This window comes from Sciurus vulgaris (assembly GCF_902686455.1).
Source record: "Sciurus vulgaris genome assembly, chromosome: 11".
Classification (NCBI taxonomy): domain Eukaryota; kingdom Metazoa; phylum Chordata; class Mammalia; order Rodentia; family Sciuridae; genus Sciurus; species Sciurus vulgaris.
The window spans coordinates 91,553,415-91,575,650 of NC_136472.1; the positions used below are offsets into that span (position 1 = coordinate 91,553,415).

At 38.2% G+C, this 22,236-nt stretch overlaps 1 protein-coding gene across 2 annotated transcripts; it reads right to left on the minus strand.

Annotated features, from left to right (window-relative positions):
* Positions 1 to 10,810: 10,810 nt before the first annotated feature.
* On the minus strand, positions 10,811 to 22,170 carry CWC15 (CWC15 spliceosome associated protein homolog). Of its 2 annotated transcripts, none has more exons than XM_079105495.1 (7): positions 22,059 to 22,170; positions 20,719 to 20,859; positions 20,040 to 20,152; positions 19,484 to 19,572; positions 18,305 to 18,412; positions 15,088 to 15,206; positions 10,811 to 11,485 (listed from the first exon to the last, which is right to left on the minus strand). In XM_079105495.1, the coding sequence occupies exons 2-7, from the start codon at positions 20,847 to 20,849 to the stop codon at positions 11,356 to 11,358; spliced, it is 690 nt and encodes a 229-aa protein (XP_078961621.1). In that variant the 5' UTR covers positions 20,850 to 20,859; positions 22,059 to 22,170; the 3' UTR covers positions 10,811 to 11,355. The 2 variants fall into 2 exon arrangements, with proteins under 2 accessions (XP_078961621.1, XP_078961622.1); XM_079105496.1 differs by lacking the exon at positions 22,059 to 22,170 and adding an exon at positions 21,667 to 21,988.
* Positions 22,171 to 22,236: the final 66 nt, after the last annotated feature.

Consider the following 22,236-nt stretch of genomic DNA (forward strand, 5'->3'; position numbering starts at 1 on the left):
CTGTTTGGGTGACTTTATTTTCAAGATTAAATATTTTGTCTTCATTGTCTGAGGTTCTGTCTTCCAAGTGGTCTAGTCTTTTGGTGATGCTTTCCATCGAGTTTTTTATTTGGTTTATTGTTTCCTTCATTTCAAGGATTTCCGTTTTTTTTGAGACTCTCTATCTCTTTGTTGAAATGATCTTTTGCTTCCTGCAGTTGCTCTTTCAACTGCTTATTGATATTATCAATCATTGCCTGCATTTGCTCTCTTAACTCATCCTTTGCTTCGTGAATCATCTTAATCATGTATAATCTGAAGTCCTTTTCTGACATTTCTTCTAACATACTGTCATTGGATTCTATTAATATAGAATCTAGATTTGTTTGGATCATTTTCTTCCCTTGTTTTTTCATGTTGTTCATGTATCTTCCCCTCTAGCAGTGCAGATCTGGGGTATTGCAGATTTCCCCCTATAGGCTTATAGTGGCCCTATAGGTTTTCAAAACCTTTTCTTTAAGGGGAAAGCAATATTAGCAGTGCCCAATTCAGACACTATGCAATCCTAGAACAAATAGCCTCTATGAGGACAATAACAAAATTGTCATAATAAACCAAATGACTTCAAATATTATCTTCAGTAAAACAAACAGATTTGCAATAAGGTCTGCAGTTTCTAATGTAGGACAAAGAGGATGCAGAGGGATGTAGGATGTAGCTGTTAATGGGATAAGAAAAGAATATACAGAAGTTCTAGATAATAGAAAGGGTGAGAGTGTAATTGAAAGAAATTGAATGTTAGCATGCAAAAAGAGAGAAAGAGACTCTGAGGGAACAGGTAAGCAAAAGGAAAAGAGAGCCAAAAAAAGTAAAGAAATAAAAACTTAAAATTGTTCAATAGGAGAAGCAAGAAAATCTACACTATAACAGTCATCTAGTATTCAAACCTCCCAGACTTCAGTAGCCTGATGCATGAGAGGTACCTGACATTTAGCTTCAAGTCTCCAGCAGGCATCTCAGGATGGGATTTGCTCCACCCAAAGATCGGAGCTCCGGCTTCCAGGATTATCCAAGATGGCCGCTCTGGCTTCCAAATGTGTTGGCAAATGGGGAGCTGCAGCTCGGGGTATGGACGTGGTCGGCTGGAGGTCCTGGAGGTGGGGTGCGGTTGGTCAGGCAGGGGTCCTGGAGGTCGGGTGTGTTTGGTGTGGTTGTGGGATCCTGGAGGCCGGGTGCAATCAGTCGATCTGAGTTCCTGTTGATAGGGCAGTCAGTTGGTCTGGGAGTCCTGGCAGCAGGGAACAGTCAGTCGATGTGAAGGCCCCAGAGGCAGGGAGTGATTGGTCAAGCTGAGGGATCCTGGAGACGGGGCTCAGTCAGTCCAGCCAGGGGTTCTACAGGGCCTGGCTGTTGTCTCAAAATGGCAGCAGCCACTCGTAACCAAACCTGCAGATACTGTGACAGAGAACTTCCAGGCAACAGCAGGCAGCTGGCACTCCACTGGTGGTCTGTGGTCAGTCTGCTGGCAGCTGTCCGACAATTGGGAGGTGAACCTCAGGTGGCGGGTGATGGGTAGGTGAAAGGCAGGCATGGACAGGCAAGAGGCAGGCAAATGGCGGATGATAGGCGCCTGACAGTGAGCAATCTGCACTCAAAAAAGGCGTAGATATGGTGGCAGACTGCAGGTGATCACAGTAGACAAATGGGATAAACAGCAGGGGATCAATAAGTAGCAAAAACTGCCTCACCAAGAAACATATCCTGTGCTTGAAACTGGAGTTACCGAGTGACAAGGAATGCAGCCTCCCTCTAGACTGCCATCTTGGATCTCCCCTGAGCTGTCTGAATCTAAACTGGGCTTGTTGTTTTTCTATTGATTGAACAGTAAATGTAGATTTTCCTAACTTTTTTTAACTGAGTAACTTATTTTTCCCCATAGATATTTTTCTTTTTTTAAAATTATGTACAAAATTATTTTGTACTTGAATTTGTTTTCAAACTTTTTATAGTATTCAATTGTTCCCCATCCTTCTATTCTGGGGTCAGAACCACACTAATATTTATGTTTATAATTTGTTTTAAAATTGGCAGGGAAAAACCCTCTTGTTATTCTTGCTTCCCAGATTATTTTCTGAGTGTTCTTACAAGTTTTTAAGTTAATTTGGTCAAATTATAAATTTTAAAAATCTGAAACCACTAGAATTTTATGATTTCCTATTGAGTGGAGAATTGATCTTTATATCCTGAGTCCTCCCATCTGGGAGTAGGTCTTCCTCTGAGATAGGGCAAATGACAGACAGTCAATGTAGATAATAAATGATAGGGAAGATGGGGACTAATTCAGAGAAAAGGAAATGAAATGCTAACACCTCCAGATTCACCTCCAGGTCACTCCTTCCAACACAAGGAGTTGCTAATGAGTGCTCCCTGGGGGGCTATTTTCCTGTCTTTTGGTCTTGTAGGCAAGATAGGAAGGGGGTGGGGGTGAGAGAAATGGAAACCTAACATTTATAAAGGGTCAAGACACCCCCATTCCCATGGGCACCAGCTCTGGGTCCCTGGCCCTCTCCTCTCTTCTCTTTCTCATTCTGTTCTGTCATTTTAAATAAAATCTGCTTTGCACACTTGCCTCTGTGTTTCTTGGGTTTTTAATCTTCAACACCGGGGGATGGAGACCCCAATCCTGTTTTTCAAGACTGGTATCACCTCCACACTCTTAAAGCCCACCCCTCCCTAATTAATGGGATTCAACACCAGGGTCTCATGCATGCTAGGAAAGGGCTCTGTCTTGTGCCACATCTCTGTCATATCCCCTGCCTGGGTCCCCCACTCCTTTTTAATTTTTATTTTGAGACATGGTCATGCTAAGTTGCTAAGGCTGGCTAAATTGCAATTCTCCTGCCTCAGCCTCCCAAGTGACTGGAATTATAGGCATGAGTCAACACACATGACTATCAATGCCTTCTTAAATGCTCACTGTTAGGTGGTAAAAAAAGGGCGCAGTTATGGTTCATCGCTAGCTCCCAAAAACACTCCACAGATACAGATCTCACACAAGGAACCCTTTATTTTGCCCAGATGAATTCACGTCTGCACGGGGAAAGGGGAAAAAGAAAAGGAGAAAGATGGCGCAAGGTTTCTCTCAGACATAGGAATTTCGCAGGCTGAGAGGAACCAATCTCGGAGGAGAATTCTTACAGATTGACTGATGGACCAATGACATATTTAGGACATAATGGCGGAAGGCAGGAAGATTACAGAAACATAAGCCGGAAATTCCTGTAACGTGAGAGGTGGGGAGAACGCAGATTGACAGGTGGTGGGGAGGCCGGGAATTCCTGTAACTGGAGAGGTGGGCAAACGCAGATTGACAGGTCGTTGGGAAGTGGGAAATTCCTGTCACGGGAGAGAAAGGTGGCTTTATATCTTACACTCACAATAGAGGATTAGAGTTTTCTTCAAAGAGTTTCCACATATTTTTTGTTAAGGTTTTACCTTTTCTTTTTTGTATCGAATAGTTTTTCCATTGTATTTCCTAAATCGTGGTTGTCTACTGAAGGGTTTAAGCAGGGAAGTGGCAAGATGGAAGCTCTGCTGGGGAAGGTGGGTGGGGTGGCCTGGTGGGAGGCCTGGAGCCTGGTTAGGAATTTTGGTCCCTGCAGGGCTTGAGGCCACAGGGGAACAGGCTTTGATGCTGTGCAAACTTTGCTACTTTTGTTATCCCAGTTCTTCTCCCTTGTGTCTTCTTTGAAGTAAATCCTTGGAGAGAGTGACTCAACTCCAATCTTAGTCCACATACCTTCTGGAAGGAGGCCCCTCAGACTGAAAGCATCAGAGTATCTCCAGATGATATCAGATCTCTCCTCTCAGAAAAAGCAAAGTTACTGAAGTTCCCAGCCTCTCTTCCCTGCCTCAGGCTCTCATGCATACAGATGGCTGAGCTCCCAGGAAGCTGCTTACTACCTTCAGCAATCATTTCCCCTCTTCTTTGTCAAAAGGGAGGTTCTTTAAAATTATGGTAGGATGAAAAGTTCACTCTGGAGAGGAAACCTGGCAGATGCCTCTCCCAGGAGTGTGAATACAACAATTTTCTTCTTCCTCCTCCTCCTCCCTCCTATAGTGCTTCTGAGAATTAGGTCAGGTGAGAATAGGACATTTTAAAAAATGAATAATTCCTAAGAGTTTTCATATAAAAATGATTTCAGAAGCTAGGCTGTATGGAGGGTCAGGAAGGCTCTGTGGGAGTGATTTAGGAAAGGAGTGACACACCCAAGACAACGCTACTACAAATAACAATAGCAAACACACACACAAAAGGACACCTAGTGTTTGCTGAAAGGTGATGCCAAGGTGGACCCCGGTTTTTCTTTGTTCTGACCTTGGCTCTGAAGAGGGAATGTGGGCCAAAGTTGCACCCTCCAGAAGCTCCAGCGGTCATCTCACCCTTTCACTTGCCCCATCTTCTCCCTTCTGTAGTGCATCAGTCCAAGAAGGTTTAAGAAGATTCCCTAAAGATAGGGCAAGTCCCACCTTGCTCCCTGGTGCTGGTGCTTCCAGGATCTAGCAGGAAGCTGACCCAGCAGGAACTGTTCCTGGCAGGACTCCCTCTCTCTGAATCTCTCTTTAGGCTACCTGTGTCTGGATGCATGCTTAACCCTTCTGTGCCTGTGCCCAGCCCTGTACCAGGAGCTGGCAGAAGGGAACCTGCACCAGGACCTCCTATGAGCCAAGGCTCTAAGCTCCTGGGTCACATGTCAGTGTTCCACCAGAGTTCATTTATAACACACACATTAAAAGATAAAATAATCAAGCCAGGCACGGTGGTGCATGCCTGTAATCCCAGTTACTTCAGGCCGAGGCTGGAGGATCAATTGCAAGTTCAAGGCTAGCCTATGCAACTTAGTGTGGTTGTCTCAAAACAAAACTTTTAAAAGGGTCTGGGGATGTAGCTTAGTACTTGAGCTCCTCTCCATGCACACCTTAGTACAAAATAAAATAAAATAAAATAAAGACAAATGATCAACAATTTTGAGACAGCAATGGCCCAGCATTACACTGTGAGAGTGGGGCCCTTCTGAACATGCGGCTGCATAACTGCACTGGAGCCAGGAGGCTGGCTCACATCTTTAGTTGACACTTCTCCTTTATTTCTTACCTGATTGGATATTTGAAAGAGGAGGCCAAGGGAATAATTACCATAACTTCCCAAGAGCCTCTAACAGTTCTGTGAACTAGCCGTACATTTACATTACCTCTAATCTTTAGTGTCACCACAAATATTATTATTACTGTACAAAAGAGGGAACCGAGACTCAGAGACAAATAATTTGTTTAGGTCAAAAATCTAGTAAATACCAAACCTAAAATTCAACCTAGTTTCTTTGAGTTACCATTATGATTGAAGATGGTTTGTCCCCCAACTCATGTGGGAATTTAATCCCCAGTCTTATGTTGATTGTATTAAGAGGGTGGTAATTTAATCCAACTATGGTGTTGAGAGGTGGAGCCTCTAAGAAGTAATTAGATTAGGCCTTCACGGTGGAGCCCCATGATTGAATCCTGGTGGTTTTATAAGAAGAGAGAACACACGCACACACACGTACGTGTGATGCTGAGATGCTATGCGATGCTTGAGCTGTGTTGGCATTCTGCCAGCAAGAAGAGCATCTGTTATGAAATGACACAGTCAATGGGGGCAATTGTCATAGCCTGTGTAATGCTGTTTGGACTTTCAGCTTCTGAAACTATGTGCTAAGTATACCTGTTTTCTTCATAAGTATCCTGCCTCTAGTATTGAATTATAGTAAGATAAAGTTAATATGGCTCTCCTGTGCTCTTTCTATCCCATAATGCTTCTTCCCAAAGAACAAATATCAGCCAGGTGTGGTGGTGCAAGGCTGTAATCTCAGCAATTCTGGAGGTTGAGGCAGGAGGATTGCAAGTTTAAAGCCAGCCTCAGCAATTTATGGAGACCCTGCCTCAAAATAAAAAAATAAAAAGGGCTGGGGATGTAACTCAGTGGTTAAGTGCCCCTGGGTTCAATCCCTGATATTAAAAAATAAATAAATAATCACCCAATCCAAGCCACCCAGTATTTAGAAAGGCCTTACTATCTACCAAGCATGGTGTTAGATCCTGTGAGGAAAAGGCAGATGATACCCCTTAGTTACAGCTGTGATGTTTCTGATTTGCAGGTTTTATCTACCATGTGAGACTCAGTATCTCAAGCCACATCTGTACAAGATAGAGTACTGTCAGCATCTCCCTGCCCTTGCTATAGGTGTTCTAGGCAAAAAGGTTCCTGGTCACTTATCACTGGACTAACTTTGTCTCAGGATGTAGAGGTTCTGTAGGGTAGTAGACCTATAAGGTCATGATGATCCTCTTCCAGGGAAGCTAAAAGCAGGAGTGGGTGACCTCTAGTTTTACAGTACAGAAAACAAAACTTTCAAAGGGAGTAGGGCAGATGAATAGTGAAGCTGAGAAAAACCTGGACAGAGGAGGTGCCTTTGAAGTATTCTTAAGATCTACCTCTGTTGAGTTTCTGTGACTGGGTTTTTAGTCCTAGCAACCAAACAATGCCTGTCTAGGTCATACTTAAGGCCCATTCCAAGTCCTATGGGGTCAGCAACTCTATTAATTTAGAATCAAACTTTCATGATAGAAAAAAAAAAAAATAGGCTTTTTAGCTAGCCCCTACTGTATGCTATTAGAGGTAGGTAGGAAGCAAACAAGTATGAAGCCCTCTGCCTGCCAGATATTTGAACCTTAAATTATTATTTAATCCACACAAACACCTTCAAGAATATCTTATTATTATTTCATAAGAGATAAAAGATGCAGAAGGACTAATTCACATGAAGAAGCAGTCAAGTAGAGCAAAGATGATGAGTGTTGAGTAAAGTATTCTAAGTCTGAGTCTCAGCCCTCCTCCCTTAAAGTTTATGACTTTTTAAAAAATCTTAAACTTCTTTTACAAACTTCATCATCCTTATCTATGAAATGCTGAAAATAATAATGCCTTCCTTTATAGCAAGGGGTGTCAAATAGATGAGTATAGTATAAGTGCACTTTGTGAACACTCAACAAATGTTTCTTTAGTAAAGCTCAAAGTGACAATGCTAGGCTACACACCTGGGTCCATCTGGCTTCAAAGCCCACTCAGCATCAGTCCTTGAAGGATTCAATTACTCCAACATAAGGTATTTTGGAAAGAGGCTACAAGGCATTTTAGCTAAGTAGACTGAAACCTGTACCGTAAATCTGAAAGTTGACACATTGATGTGTTCTGAATATGTAATCCATGTTACATGATGCTATTCTACATTGAAAAATCATAGGGAAAGGGAGAAGAAAATTACTGAAATTAATTTTAATCTGATTCTTCCAAAACTGAGGCTCAAATAGGGAATCTGAAGTAAGTGAATGTTGGGAATAATGATGCTCCTGGGTATGAATTATACACCTTTTAGTCACCAAAAAAAAAAAAAAAAAAAAAAAAAAAAAAAAAAGAAAGAAAAATGACAGTTTTGGAAATTTAGTAATGCCACTCACACCTGAGAGCACATTTTATGTAATTTCAAGGTGCTCCTACACTGGTCATCACATATTAACCTGATCCTGTTACTTGGCTTGAGTTTTAATTTTTTCAGTTTTGCAACTTTATTAAAAAGAAATTTATAATTAAATAAGCCACAACTGTATAAAGTTGGTTAGGAATAAAGAGAACCTGGGCATAAATAAGTAGATCTGGTATTAATTTTCTAACTTTGATTTTTCAAACATAGTACTTCCTAACAGTGTTGCTAGGAAGATGATAGAATATGAATGTACAGGTACTTTATAAATGATAAAACTTAAGATAAAGATAAGGTCTTAAATTATTATTAAAGTTTTTTAAAACACACTAGCTAAGGATTAGGAATGCGGCTCAGTGGTAGAGCATTCACCTATTGTGTGCAAGGCCCTGGGTTTGATCCCCAGCACCACAAACACCATTAGCCAAAGTACTTGAAATTTTGCATATATAGCTCAGTCTGAGAAATATACAGCATATATGTGAAGTTTAGACTTGTTGTCCCTTTCCAGTTCTATTCCTGACACAAGCTATAAAAAACCTGTATTCAAATTTCCACTGAGAAAATGCTGGAGAAATTAATAGAACTTTAAAGAAAAGGATTTAAATAAATAGCAAGTGGTAACATTCTATTTTGCTTTAAAGTTTTATCTGTATCGAGCTCAACATTATTCATGAATGAGGAATCCCATGAAAGGGTCTCTATCCTGCACATTCTATAAGAAAAAGTAGGCCCAACTCTCCATTGTATCAGCTCAGGAACAGACTTCTTCAATAAGATACCTGAAGCACAAGAAGTAAAATCAAGAATCAGTAAATGGGATGGCTTCAAACTAAAAAGCTTCTTCATAGAAAGGAAACAACTGAGACATGAACAGACAGCCTACACAATGGGAGAAAATCTTTCCTACCTGTACCTCAGATAGAGCATTCATCTCCAGGATACACAAAAAACTGAAAAATTCAACACCAAAAAGCCCAAATAATCCAATCAATAAATGGACAAAGGAATTGAACAGGCACTTCACAGAAGAAGAAATACAAATGGTCAAAAAATATATGAAAAAAATGTTAAATATTTCTAGCAATTAGAGAAATGCAAATTAAAACTACATTGAGATTCCATCTCACTCGTCAGAATGGCAATTATCAAGCATACAAGCAATAAATGCTGGCAAGGATGTGGGGAAAAGGTTCACTCATACATCACTGATGGGACTGCAAACTGGTGCAACCACTCTGGAAAGCAGTGTGGAGATTCCTCAGAAAACTTGAAAAGGACCCACCATTTGTCCCAGCTATTCTATGCCTAGGTTTATGCCCCAAGGGCTTAAAATCAGCATACTGCAGTGATACAGCCACATCCATGTTCATAGCTGCTCAATTCACAATAGCCAAGCTATGGAACCAACTTAGGATCCTTTGAATAGATGAATGGAAAAAGAAAATACAGTATATATACACAGTGGAATGTTAATTAGCCATAATTAATGAAATTATGGCAATTACCAGCAAATGGATGGAACTGGAGAATATCATGCTAAGTAAAATAAGCCAGTATTCAAAAACCAAAGGTAAAATGTTTTCTCTGATATGTGGATGCTGCTAGCCCCAACAAGGGAGGGTAGGGAGGGGAAGTATAGAAGTTCACTGGATTAGACAAAGGGGAATGAAGGGAAGGGAGGGGGAATGGGAAAAGACAGTAGAATGAATAGGACATGACTTTTGTATGCTCATATATGAATACACAAAGTGTCTAACTCCCATCATGTTCAACCACAAGAATGGGATCAAAATTGTAATGGGTTGCACCCCGTGTATGTATGTCAAAATATACTCTATGGTCATGTTTATCTAAAGAGAACAAATTTCAAAAAAATGGGCATTTAGTTGGGATTGCTTAGATGTTATTACAATATTTTTAAATTTCAAAAGGCTCATAAGTGAGTGGGAGGAAAATAAGTTAATTTTAAAAATATTTTGAATAGTTGCCACGGATTCTAATTTTACCTACAAAGGAAACATTTAAAAGTTTAGTTTGTTAATATTTTGGTGTGCTTCATGAAACACACTCATGACAAAATATATAAGTCCTTCCAGCGCTGAACTTGAAAAAAAAAAAAAAAGACAACCATCCAAAACCAAAGTTGAATGTTCTGCTATGTGGATGCTAACACACAAGGGTGGGGGCGGAAGTTCAAAAGTCCAGTGAATTAGACAAAAGGGAAAGAAGGGAAGGGAGAGGGAAAGGGATAGGAAAGACGGTGGAATGAAGCAGATGTAACTTTCCATGTTCTTATATGAATATACCACAGTGAAACTCCATATCATGTATGACCACAATAATGGGATCTTGATCAGAATAAGATACACTCCATGTATTTATAGTCAAAACATACTCTACTGTCCAGTGTATCTAAAAAGAACAAGTAAAAAAATAAACATTTTATAAAAGTGAGTAATTATAAAAATAAATCTGAGATGTTCTGGTTGGATATAAAATGGTATCTCATGATTTTAATTTACTTTGCTTGATGAATAGTGATGTTGATAGCTTTTCAAAAGCATAATAACCATTTGGATATTCTCTTTTGTGTGGCATTTGTTCAAATTTGTCTTAATTGGTTTGTATATGATCTTTATATCTTGTGGATAGAATCCCTGTCGGATGGATGGATGGACAGATAATAAAATATTACCCTTGTCTGCAACTTTGTTCATTCTCCTGTTTATATTTTTTAATAAAGCAAAAGTTCTTAATTTCTATAAAGTCCAATTTTTTTTCTTCCAAAAATGAAAAAAAAAAGGTCTCTATCTGTGCAAGACTCAATTATTTCTTGCTCTAAATTTCTATCAAAGTGGCACCTTTAAACCCAACTTGGGTTTAGGAAAACTTCATTTTCTAGGAATACTGCTTTTAGTAGAAACTAGGTATGTCTCTCCCTTCCACCTCTACAGATATGCCCTCCAACATAACGAATTTTATTTCCAAAGGTTTTATTTTATGTTTGATTTGAAACTTTTCTCAGCTTTGCATCTACTACACTTCAGTGTGCAAACTCTTAGCTCATTCAAGAGAAACACAGAAATTCAGTATCCAGGGCAAAGTGAATGCCATATGCTTTCCTTGGAATACTTAGAGGTCCTGTCTTGGGCCAAAAGGAAAGGGTATCTGCAGAAGTGAGATACTTTGTGCTCTCCTAGATACATGCCTGGGGTGCCGCTTACTAACTGACAACACTACCATACCAACATGTGGTCCAAAATGGAATCCCTTTAATCTTTCATCACGCTCTTTAAAACACATGCTGAAAATATCAAGAATTCCTAAAATATTAAGAATTAACTTATTTCTCTGGTGAAATATACTTGAGTAATAAAGCAGAAAAACATGGTTTTTAAACCAGTGAAGAGAATAAGGTGAAAATTTAATGCATAAACAAACAACACATAATTTTTTTGAAAACATGATGCAACACTTTATAAGCTGCAAATATTACAATGAAAAGTTTGGGACACACATTCAATTATTTAGATTAAAATCATTTATTACAAGCAGGTTCTTTTTTCCCATATTTAAAAAAAAAAAAACAAAACATGATTGGAAACACTCAGAGAATAGAAATCAAGTTAAACCTATTCCCAATCCATTATCAAATACAGTCTCAATAAAGGAAAAGATACTTTGGAACTTAAAATTAGAGAAGTCTATTTTATACCATTTAGACGGCGGGAAAAGAAAAAAACATCAAAATGATCCTTAACATTTTACAGTCTTTAATTAAGCACATAAAACTGTACTACTTAATATATTTTTCCATGAACTTTTTGTGAAATTCAGATCGCAGGGTATCATTTACAAATCTTTTGTCTTTCTTTTGATCATCTACACCTTTTGCGCAGTTCTTGAACACAACATCATCATCCCACCTGAAGGGAAAAATAAAAATGGAATGCTTTATGTTTTTATTAGGAGACAAGAATATCATGTGCATTGTAAAACTTATGCATTACACAGAAAGATGCTCAACATGCACATCATTTGCCACAACAAAAGAACAAAGTAATCCTTAATTTATGTCTTGATTTATCATAGCAGAAAGAACACGTTCTCTCTAGAACATTTAAAACATTTTTGCTATTTATCTGGTGAAAGAAACTTTGAATTACAAAGCAGAAACAAACTTTTTTCCCCTTCAGGTTCCAGGGATTGAACTCAGGGGTACTCAACCACTGAGCCACATCCCCAGCCCTATTTTGTAGTTTTTATTTATAGATAGGGTCTCACTGAGTTGCTCAGTGCCTCACCATTGCTAAGGCTGGCTTTGAACTCGCAATCCTCCAGTCTCAGCCTCCTAAACTACTGGGATTATAGGCGTGAGCCACCATAGATTTTAATTGTGTAAGTGTTTGGTATGTTTAGGCCTAAAACAGAGGCAGCAGCTAAGACTGCCCTGATTAGTACAGACATCACTAAATGATAGTGACCAATCAACTTACTATAGTTTAGGTTAAGTAGTTCTGAGGATTTTATATATTCCTCTTTCATCAGTTAATATTTAGCAGTCACTTACCACAGTACTCAAAAAGCCAAAGGACGAATGATATCGTTAATAAGTAGAGGATGACACATAATGGGGGGGAGGGAAGGGTTAGTGTTAGGGTTATAGTTAGGGTTAGGGAGGGGGGCAAGTATGGAGGAAGGAAGTACTGTATAGAGGGTAAAGAGGGGTGGGAGGGGTGGGGGGAAGGGAAAAAATAACAGAATGAATCAAACAACATTACTCTATGTAAATTTATGATTACACAAATGGTATGCCTTTACGCCATGTACAAACAGAGAAACAACATGTATCCCATTTGTTTACAATAAAAAAAAAAAAAAAAAAGGCCAAGGAATATTGAAATATAATGATTAAGGTTCATTTATTGGCCCACATCTACATTAACCATGGAGAAATATCCACTGAAGAAATTAGGGTAGAACTCTGGTTGGATTTCATAAAGCATAAGCATTAAAAAATATCTATGGGTGGATGATATAAAATACATGTTAAAGAAAATAGAGTATGATTTCAGAATATTACCTAGCATACAAAACACAAGCCTATGTAAATTCACAAATATATATAAAATGAAAGCCTCTATAATGTGTTTGTGTATGTTTGCCAGAGAAACTGCACATGGAAAATAAGCTAAGAATGTGGGCACCTTTTTAAAATAAGTTAGTAAAAAAAAATAAATAAATAAATAAAATAAAATAAAATAAGTTAGTAAAGTTTTTACACACTGAGCAGTGTGTAAAAGATGCAAAGCTGAGAAAAGCTGGACATGGTGGTGCATGCATATAATCCCGGTGGGTCAGGAGGCTGAGGAAGGAGGACTGTAAGCTCAAAGAAGTCAGACTCAACAAGTTAGCAAGGCCCTAGGCAAATCAGTGAGAACTGGTCTCAACAACAACAACAACAACAACAACAACAACAACAACAGAAAACAGGCTGGGGTTCAATACTCAGTTAAAAAAAAAAAATACTGAGCAGATCAATATGACTAGAATACGTTATGTTTCTACTTGTATCCAAAGAGTAGAATAAACATAGCTTAATATTAATAAATATAAAATCAGTTTTTTCTACATCCACTCTGTCCTCAACCTGCTTCCAATGGGATCTTTAGTCCTCCAAACCAACACCAAAACTGCTCATCCATGCTGCTAAATTGAAGTACTCACTTTACTTGCCTGCTATCAATATTTGACATAGATAATCACTCCTCCTGAAACACTTTGCTTGGCTTCCAGATGCCAATCTCATTTGGTTCTCTTTTCCTTCCTCACTACCTCCTCCTTCTCAACCTAGTGTTTTTCATTCAAATCCTATTTATTAAGCACGTACTGCATGCTGGGCATGGTTCTAGTTATTGGTAACTAGTTATTTAACCTCTAAACATAATATCAGGCTCAGTCCTCTGACTTCTCTCTGGCTATATTCATTCCTTAGGTGATCTTTTCCAGTGTCAGTTTTAAAAGCTTCTATAAGCTGACAATTCTCAAATTTATTTTCTCCACCTTGGACTAATTGCATAAACATATTAAGCTACCTACTCAGATATTTATAACACTTCAACTTACTGTATCTTAAATCTGCTAGGTTCTCTATCCCAATTTAGTCTACAATCTTCCCCATCTCTAATCTTTCAATTGCTCAGGTCAAACACTGACAAATTGGTTTCTGACAAACTGACTCTTCATCAGCAAAACTTCCTTTCATGATGACTGTGCTATTTTCTCTGCATAGAGGTAGAGTTTTGTAGTTTTATAGGTCATTGTAAAGACTGTGTTTTCACTGTGAATTAAGAAGCCACTGAAGATTTAGAACAAAAAGTTGTTGTGACCTTAGAGTTTACAAAAATTAGGCTGCTACATTGAGGAAAAAAAACTGGGGGTGGGTTTGGAGAGGAGGGTAAGCACGCAAGCAGGAGAGTAGAGAGGAATATCACATCACTCCTGGTGGGAGACAGCAGCAGTAGAGGTGGTGAGACATTAAGTTAGGTCAACAGGGTTCCTTGACCGCCTTATGTAAATAACAACTAACCTTCCCACGTGGCACTTCTTATAAGCTTTTAACTTTTCTACATATCATCATCTAAAGTACTATACACGTTTACTATTTATATTCTCTCCCTCTTTAGCCCTTTACATCACTCTTACACACACACACGCAGAGTAGAAAAGACAGTTAACATACAGGTCTAAGACTGCCATCCTTAGGCCTGCTTACAAAGTTGGTCTTTGGCTGGCATCCAGAACCCTGTGTTTCAGGCATCTTCTCATCACTGCTCTGCCTATAGAGTATACATAATGTGGCTTATACTCAACACTTTTCTTTTGGGAGTCTGGATTTTGGTATGAGCTAGGAAGAAACTGCCTACATGACTACATCCCGATAAAAACCTTGGACAATGCCCAACACTGAAGAATCTCTCGTGGGCATGCCTGGGCAGAGACACTGCACACATATTGCTATACTTTTCTTGCTCTGTGAACTCCTCTGGGAGGGATAGAGGATAAGGAAGTCTGTAGTAGATTCTTCCAATTTCTGCCAATCTTTCTCCCTTATGATCCAGATGCATATCTTTACTTAGCCATGAGTACAACTATATAACCTAGTTCAATATCTTTACTATGTTAGCCATGAATACGATCATAAGCTAAAGTCCCTGAATTCTTCTAGTGAATATCTGAATGTGAAGGGCAGTCTTGGGGACCACTGACACACATACACCAAACACAAGTTTTGTAGGATTTCAAAGACTGCTCAGTTCGTTACTCTCTCCCTAGTGTTTAGATCATTATTTGATATGTAGCTAGTTATTATAACTATCTGCTGATAAATTTATTTTCTTTCATTTTCCTTCTTTCATTACTTGAAAATCAGAGCGAGAAAAGTTATCAGTGGAAGGTGGAGATTTAGAAGCATTCCATAATGCACTCATAATCTGTATATAGAACTCTAACCCATTATTTATAGTACCTTCTTTTAACTTTGAAGTTGGCCTGAGGCTGGGATGGGCCAGTGAGATTAAGAAGAGGATTTCCACTCAGAATGTTCTCCATACGAATTCTCTCTTCTTCAGCTTTTTGTTCTTGTTCCTACCAATAAAAAAGGAAGATGCCAATGATATTAATTCCAGGTCAATTTTCTTATATTAGCTCATTAAAGGAAAAAAAAAAAGATTGTTAGGATTGTATAAGGAGAAAAGATAGGCATCAAGGTAGTTGTCTTTCTATTTTGATTCTTAAGATATATCAGAAAAGTTCATTGAAATAAAATAATTTGGCATCTTTATTATAAATATTTCATGCCTGCGATCATAGTCATTAGTTTCTCTCAATTCTGAAAAGCTTTGAGATGCATATTTAAATCTGTTTTCTTTTGAAGAACTTACAATTTACTTTAAATTTCGAGTATATCAATAAACACTTTATATTTATAATTTAAGAACATATTAAACATAAAAAAGACATTTAGCAAGGCTTTTTAAAGGCCATAGACAAACTCATAAAAAAATACTTCTATTTTAAATTACTAATAATGTAAAGCTTGCAGCTCTAGGCTTAATGATAAAGTATGATTATTAACTAAGAAGTAACTCCTAAAGACAAACTATCATGTAAAAGATTCCTGAAGTGTAACCATTTTGTTTTTATAATTTATTGTTATTCACTTTCTATTTTTATACCTCTTATCCTTCACAAATTATAACACTATTTTCACTTTTATTTTAGCATCAATTTCTTCAAACTCAAATCACCTGTAGTTCCATTTTCAGAACCAGGAACATAAAATGTCCAAATCCTTAGCTGTAACTTCCAGATTTACTTCAAACATGCTATCTTACACAAAATAAAAATCCCATTTTGTTGTATTTTGAGGATGACAGAAATTGTTAATAAATTAAGGGAAAAATGACTGCCTGGAAGTTACTTTAAAATGAACCAAATTTTCCATACAAGTTACTGACTGTTCATTTTAATATGCAAATGTGAACAATGCCATTTCATTTTTATCAGAACAAACAGCTAGGAGATGAGAAGAGATGTAGGAAAATAAACAGAAAAACTGCTTTGGGTCACTGCTCAGATCTTAAACAAGTCAGGAACCATCCTCCCAAAATTGCACCAACTCCTTCCATATTCAAATATTAGGCAAACAAGGTAGTAGTAAGACAGCCAGTGGATCAAATTCAAACAATCCTTTCCTGCTATTTCTGAGAATTAAATTTTGTTGAAGCATAGCATGGCTATTCATTTATATATTATCTATGGCTGCTTTTGTGTTACAACAGCAGAGTAGTTGTAACAGAGGATGCAGAGGCTGTAGACAAGCCAGTCCAAAATACTTAGTATCTTGCCTTTTACAGAAAATGTGCCGACCCCTGAAATGGATTGATTAGTTTGAAAATGTTATTTTGAGATACCTCAAAAAACAGCTCATAGAACGGGAAAACAGGGACAAAAGGAATAAAATTGTCATGTGACTCCATGAAATACCAACACATTTTCATAAAGAGACTAGATGACTCTTCCATACATGTCAGACCTTCCATCTAAAACATTTATCCTGCCTAAAGATCAACCAAAAGCATTTAAAGTTCTTTCGGTGTAGATAGTTAGGGAACCTCAGAGAATTTGGAACATCTGCCCTCTAGTGGCCGGCAAGTGATATTGGTAATGTTCTTGATACTTATTTTTAAATATTAGATGAAAATTAGAAGCTATTATAGGAATTATGCTCTCCTATGCCAAGCTTTAATGAGAACTTTATTTTAAAATACTTTTCTTGGGGCTGGGGGTAGAGTGCTTGTCTAGCACATATGAGGCCCTGAGTTCAACTATCAGCATTCAAACAAAAGAACCCCCAAAACCACCACTGCCATAACCAACAAAAAAATCTTTTCGTCTTTCAATCTGACTTCTAAGAATATCTCATATTGTACTTTTTTTTTCTGAAAATTTCCCTGACTCTTCTAACATGTACTCTACAAATCCACTTCCCTAGATTTTGTTAGCATTAACCTTTGTCAGTGCCTTTCCTCCCTACCCCCATCCCCACCTTTTTTCTTTTTAAAAACAGAATAATCCATGGATCAAATGAAATCTTACACTGACATCCATTAAAAAAGCTGTGCTACTCTGGTTGAAAATGGGTGCAGATATCTCTACTTGAATATCTTATGTCAAAGTCACCACATTCAAAACAGAATTTGGGCTGGGGAGATAGCTCAGCTGGTAGAGTGCTTGCCTTGCAAGCACAAAGCCCTGAGTTCGATCCCCAGTACCGCAAAAAAAAAAAAAAAAAAAAAAAAAAAGTCCCCTTTTCTGCATTCCCTGTGTTAGTATATGGCACCAATATCTACTAGAGACAGTGGGGTGGGGGTCAGGGGTCATCTTTGCTTCCACAACCAAGGAGGAGGTCCATTCTCCTCCTTGAGAGCTTTCCCAGCATATGTTTATTTCTCCCAATTCCATCTCCTATCATGTAATTAAGATTCTTTTCATTGCATGTGAGGATTTCTGAAATTGCCTCCTAACCCAGTTATTTCCAATCTATCCTCTATATTTCTGCCAGAGTAATCTTTCCAAAATGGAGATGCATTTTGCATCCTCTTACCAATCTCCTGCTGAACTCTATTGGCTCCTCATCCTTTAGAACAAAATTTAATTCCTTTAGCATTGGTTTACAAATTTCCAATACCTGGACATGTGCTTGCCTTCTCAGTTTCATCTCTCTAATTTCTGAGGTAAACATTCTTTTCTCCCACTGTAAACTGAAAAGACTGGGTATACTGGAGTAAGATAACTTGGCCTAGATTATATAAAATCTGTTGACGGGTTATCTCAACAGGGTTCTAGGCAGGAGACAAGAGGGAGAGAAAATGTAGACTATCTTAATCATGTTGATTCTTCTGACACTTAACACTGACTAAATGTCTGTTGAACAAAGAACAAAAAGTAAATATGAGTAAGTTGATGAGTATTATTTAGCATGACTGACCTGTTTGGAATTTCGCACACAACCAGGATCCTTAAAATGTCATAAAAATAATCAGATTTATAGGACCTCAGGTGCCATATTTAGACACGAGGAGGAAAATTTCTAATATAAGAGGATATTATTTGAATCAAAAATATTTCTACTTTAGCATGAAAAGATGGGAGATGTGACTACTTAACCCTTAGATTTTTACCTTCCTGGCCTGCTCTTCTGCTCTTTCTTTTTTAATTTTTTCCAGTTCTGCAAGAAGAGCTGCAGTATCATCATCATCACTCTCCTCTTCAAAATCTTCATCTTCCTCCTAGAAAACAGTAATGATCAGGATGTTGAAATGAAAATACACAATTAATTTCTGTCCCATAAAAACTGTATTTACCAAATCTTTGGGTCAGAATCAATTTTGTTAGTAGAAAAAATAAATGCACTTGAATATCATGATTAAAATCAATAACTAACCAAATAAATAAAAATCTCACAAAAAAGCTTAGGAATACTTTCTAAGTTGTCAACCCCTGTTAAAGGACCTTTCAAATTTATGTGGCCAAAATGAATTTTCCACATGAAAACATTCTAAAATTAGAAAAAGCGACACCTCATAATGAAACACAGTATGTATGTACAGGGAACACCCTAGGAGAGTCAAAATGATAGCATGTAACTTAAAGCAATTCTAAGCTATCAAGTGAGGATGATCAGACATGCAAAAAAGGGCACTAAATCCCCTAATAATTTCGAATGAATAATATTTAAATCACACTTCTTGTTTTAATAACTCCATCAGTCAGCTCTAGAATTAATTGCTGACATATGTGCATAATTAAAGAGATATTGCCCATGAAAGTCCACTCAGTTTTTTCACTGTTATGTACGAAACTGCAAATTACTGACTGTGGAATCCCACTGAATTTTAATGTTAACTGATGTGCTAACTCTTAAAAAATTCTGCTTAGGCTACTCTCCTCCCTAAACAGAGAGGGAACCAGTATGTGCATAACACATCTAATCATAGCTAATGAGGAAAGGCTCTATGGTATAATTCTAGAGGGTGCATTTACAGAAAGCCCTGTGTATACAAACTGGTAGTTCAACTCTAGGGTTTAATATAAGGAATTCTTTTGGAGGCAGGCATATTCTTTAATAAACTGCTTTCATAATGAGTTCTCTAGAGATTAAATTTTTTTTGAATTCTCAGCAAAAAAAATAATACTCTTTTTAAAAAATCACTGTAAAGTTTAAGGTCAAAGTCAGGGATACATTTGAAAAATAGTTAAGTAAAAATAAATATAGATCATTCTTGAAGCCAAAAGAATGAAAATGTAATTCAGAAAAACGTGACAAATTACTAGAGATGAAAAAAGAAACCAAAACATACATCTGTTAAAGGATCATCTGCATCAAGGTTGGCAGCAGGAATCTGATCTAACCGAGGCTTCTTTGACACTGAAGAGGAGGTTGTATGTTCTGGTGGAAAACAAACATAATTTAGCTTACAGAAACAAGTGCTGCATTTCTTATAATGTTTTAGGGACCTGTAGGTATAAAGAGTCCACACTCAAAGCATCATGCCATCAGGGATAACATATTGTGACCAGCAAATAATCTTTGGTAAATATTGTTGGTAAATTTTCTGGGATTACAGGCATGCACCACCGATCTGTCTGGAAACATAAAATGTCTCAGACAAAAATCCTGGGGCCTGGCTGCTCTATTGAGTCAAAACTTGAAATCATGACTGCTGACTATCTCCAGATCACCCTATTCCTTCTAATACAGAAGCATAAAAAGATGAAACCAGAATAACCTCATTAGCTCTCATTATTTAAGGAAGTATTATAGCTCACAAAAATATGAACCCTTTCTAATTACTACATGAAAAAAACTACAGAAAACATAATTTTAGGAGACAATGTTTAGGACAGAGTTGATACCTCGGGTTGGACGATCCCTATTTTTTTCTCTTGCAGCAGCTCTCTCTCTTTCTTCCAACTCCCTCCTGAAGTCACGGTTACGAACCTCTTCAGGGGCATCCTGAGTAGTCTGTCTAAAGTGCAAACAAATCAGGACAATATGTTACAATCCCTCCTTCCCAAGAAAACAAAATCACATGTGAATGGAAGACAATTCAATTCACAAGTAAAATTTTGTTACTTAAACATAAAACAAAGAGGACAAGATAATAATCTAATCTGAAGTTTACTAACTGGCACTGTGATATTTCCAATATTTTAAAAAGCCCCAACGAATCACATACTTAGCTATAATATAGCTGCAGATTGATTAAAACAACTTTAATTTTGTTCCCATTACATCAACTCAAGAGCATGTTACAGTATCACTTTTACCCTACTAACTAGAGTTGATAGTGCATACTTCCTTTATGGTAATATGTTAGTTACTCTTCCACATGTGGAAATTCCTGGTTAATAGAATTTCTGCTGAAGGAATGTTGGTAGTACTTTAAAAATCATACAGTATAATTTTATCCTTAAATCCTCTGTTGCATTCTATTCCTTTTAAAATAGATAACCTAAGTGATGTAACTCAAACTTGCTCATATATCATGATCATGCCACTTAACAGATGTGGTCTTTGGAAAGTCTTTATCACCTGTATTTTATCTTTGTATGAGAGGGAAGATCTCTGCTTGAATACTGCTTTGAGAGTTGGCTCAAATCACCTTCTCCTTTTCCTCTTCCACCCCTTGCAGGTTCAAAAGTGGGCCTGGCTGCTGTTGTCATTTTTTATGTTCTGAAGAAAAATAGGATTGAGTTATTCCCAATAGAACACTTGTTTTATATATTACTTATCAATATCTACCCCTGTGGAATAATTTCCAAAACTCATTCCTCCAAAATTGCTTAAACTATCTTTCTAAATATAAGTTTTAAAGAAAACAAACTATGGGCTAAGGTAAACAAGGAATATGGCTTCACAGGCAGTTCTTAGTACAAAAAGTTATGTCACCAAGATCCTGTGCTGCTTCTGGCTGTCTGGCCTTGGGCAAGTCCCCTAACTTGTTCCTGTCATCCGTGGAATAGGGATATTTCTTATAAGGCTATGGGAATTAAGGAAGATGACATGTCAAAGATCTTGTAATATACTGTTTCAACTCTCAAGTTTTAAAAGTTCCCAACCTTATTCCCCAGACTCCCAAGATTTGCATTTTTTTTTCTAGACTTCACACAATAGCAAATAGGATAGTCCAAAGAAAACTTAAAAATCACTAACAAATTTAGTGAGTGTCCAGGAGATAAGTGTGCTAAAATTCAACGACAGTTACATGGGTAAATTTCTAACCTTTTGTTGATTTTCTCCTATAAGTTATCACAATATAAATCAGACCTTTTTAAGTTATAATTTAAGGAACGCTCAGAAGACAGGAACCTCACTCCCAAAAGATTCTAATAACCCAAAACCAGGAACACATTCTTTATATTACTTTCAGCTTTAGGCAACCAAGAGTATCGCCTGGCACATTCGTTAAATCGCATTAGCGTCGGAAAAACAATTGTATAGGGAGAACGAGGGAAATGGAAAGATTCTGGAGGGGTATACCTCTCTTGACTTTCATAAAGGGTAAAGGCATGTGTCCAGAAATGGAGAAACAAGATTTCCTGCAGCTGAGCGCCTCCGCGTCCCGCACAACTCGTGATTCAGTATCCCGGGAGTGCGCCCCTGCACTGTCACCAGGAACTCGCAGTCTTTTCACCCGTGCGGGATTCGGCGATGGGAGGACCCGGGGCCCACCTAAGCTGTAGCCAAAGCTCCCTTGGCGCCGCTTTCTCCGCGGCGGGCCCGAGAGCTCCGCACGCGCCCACCCAGCCCACAGCTCCGGAGCTCCTCCGCCCGCCGCCGACTCCGGCTTTCCTTTCCCGCCCCACCCGCATAAGAAAGAGAAGGTGCTAATCCTTCTGCAGCTCGCTTGGGCCTCAGTCCGATGCACTAACCTCCGGAGATCACACAGACACCATTGCCACTCTCGGCCCCCAGAATCCTCTGCTCCCAGGGCTAAAGCCCAAGACCCGGAAGCAAAACCCAAGCGCTTTAACTGCATTTTGGGGGCGGAGGCAACCACCAATCAGCAGAGGCCCAGGTGGAAGTCTGCGTGACGACACCAGGGGGCGG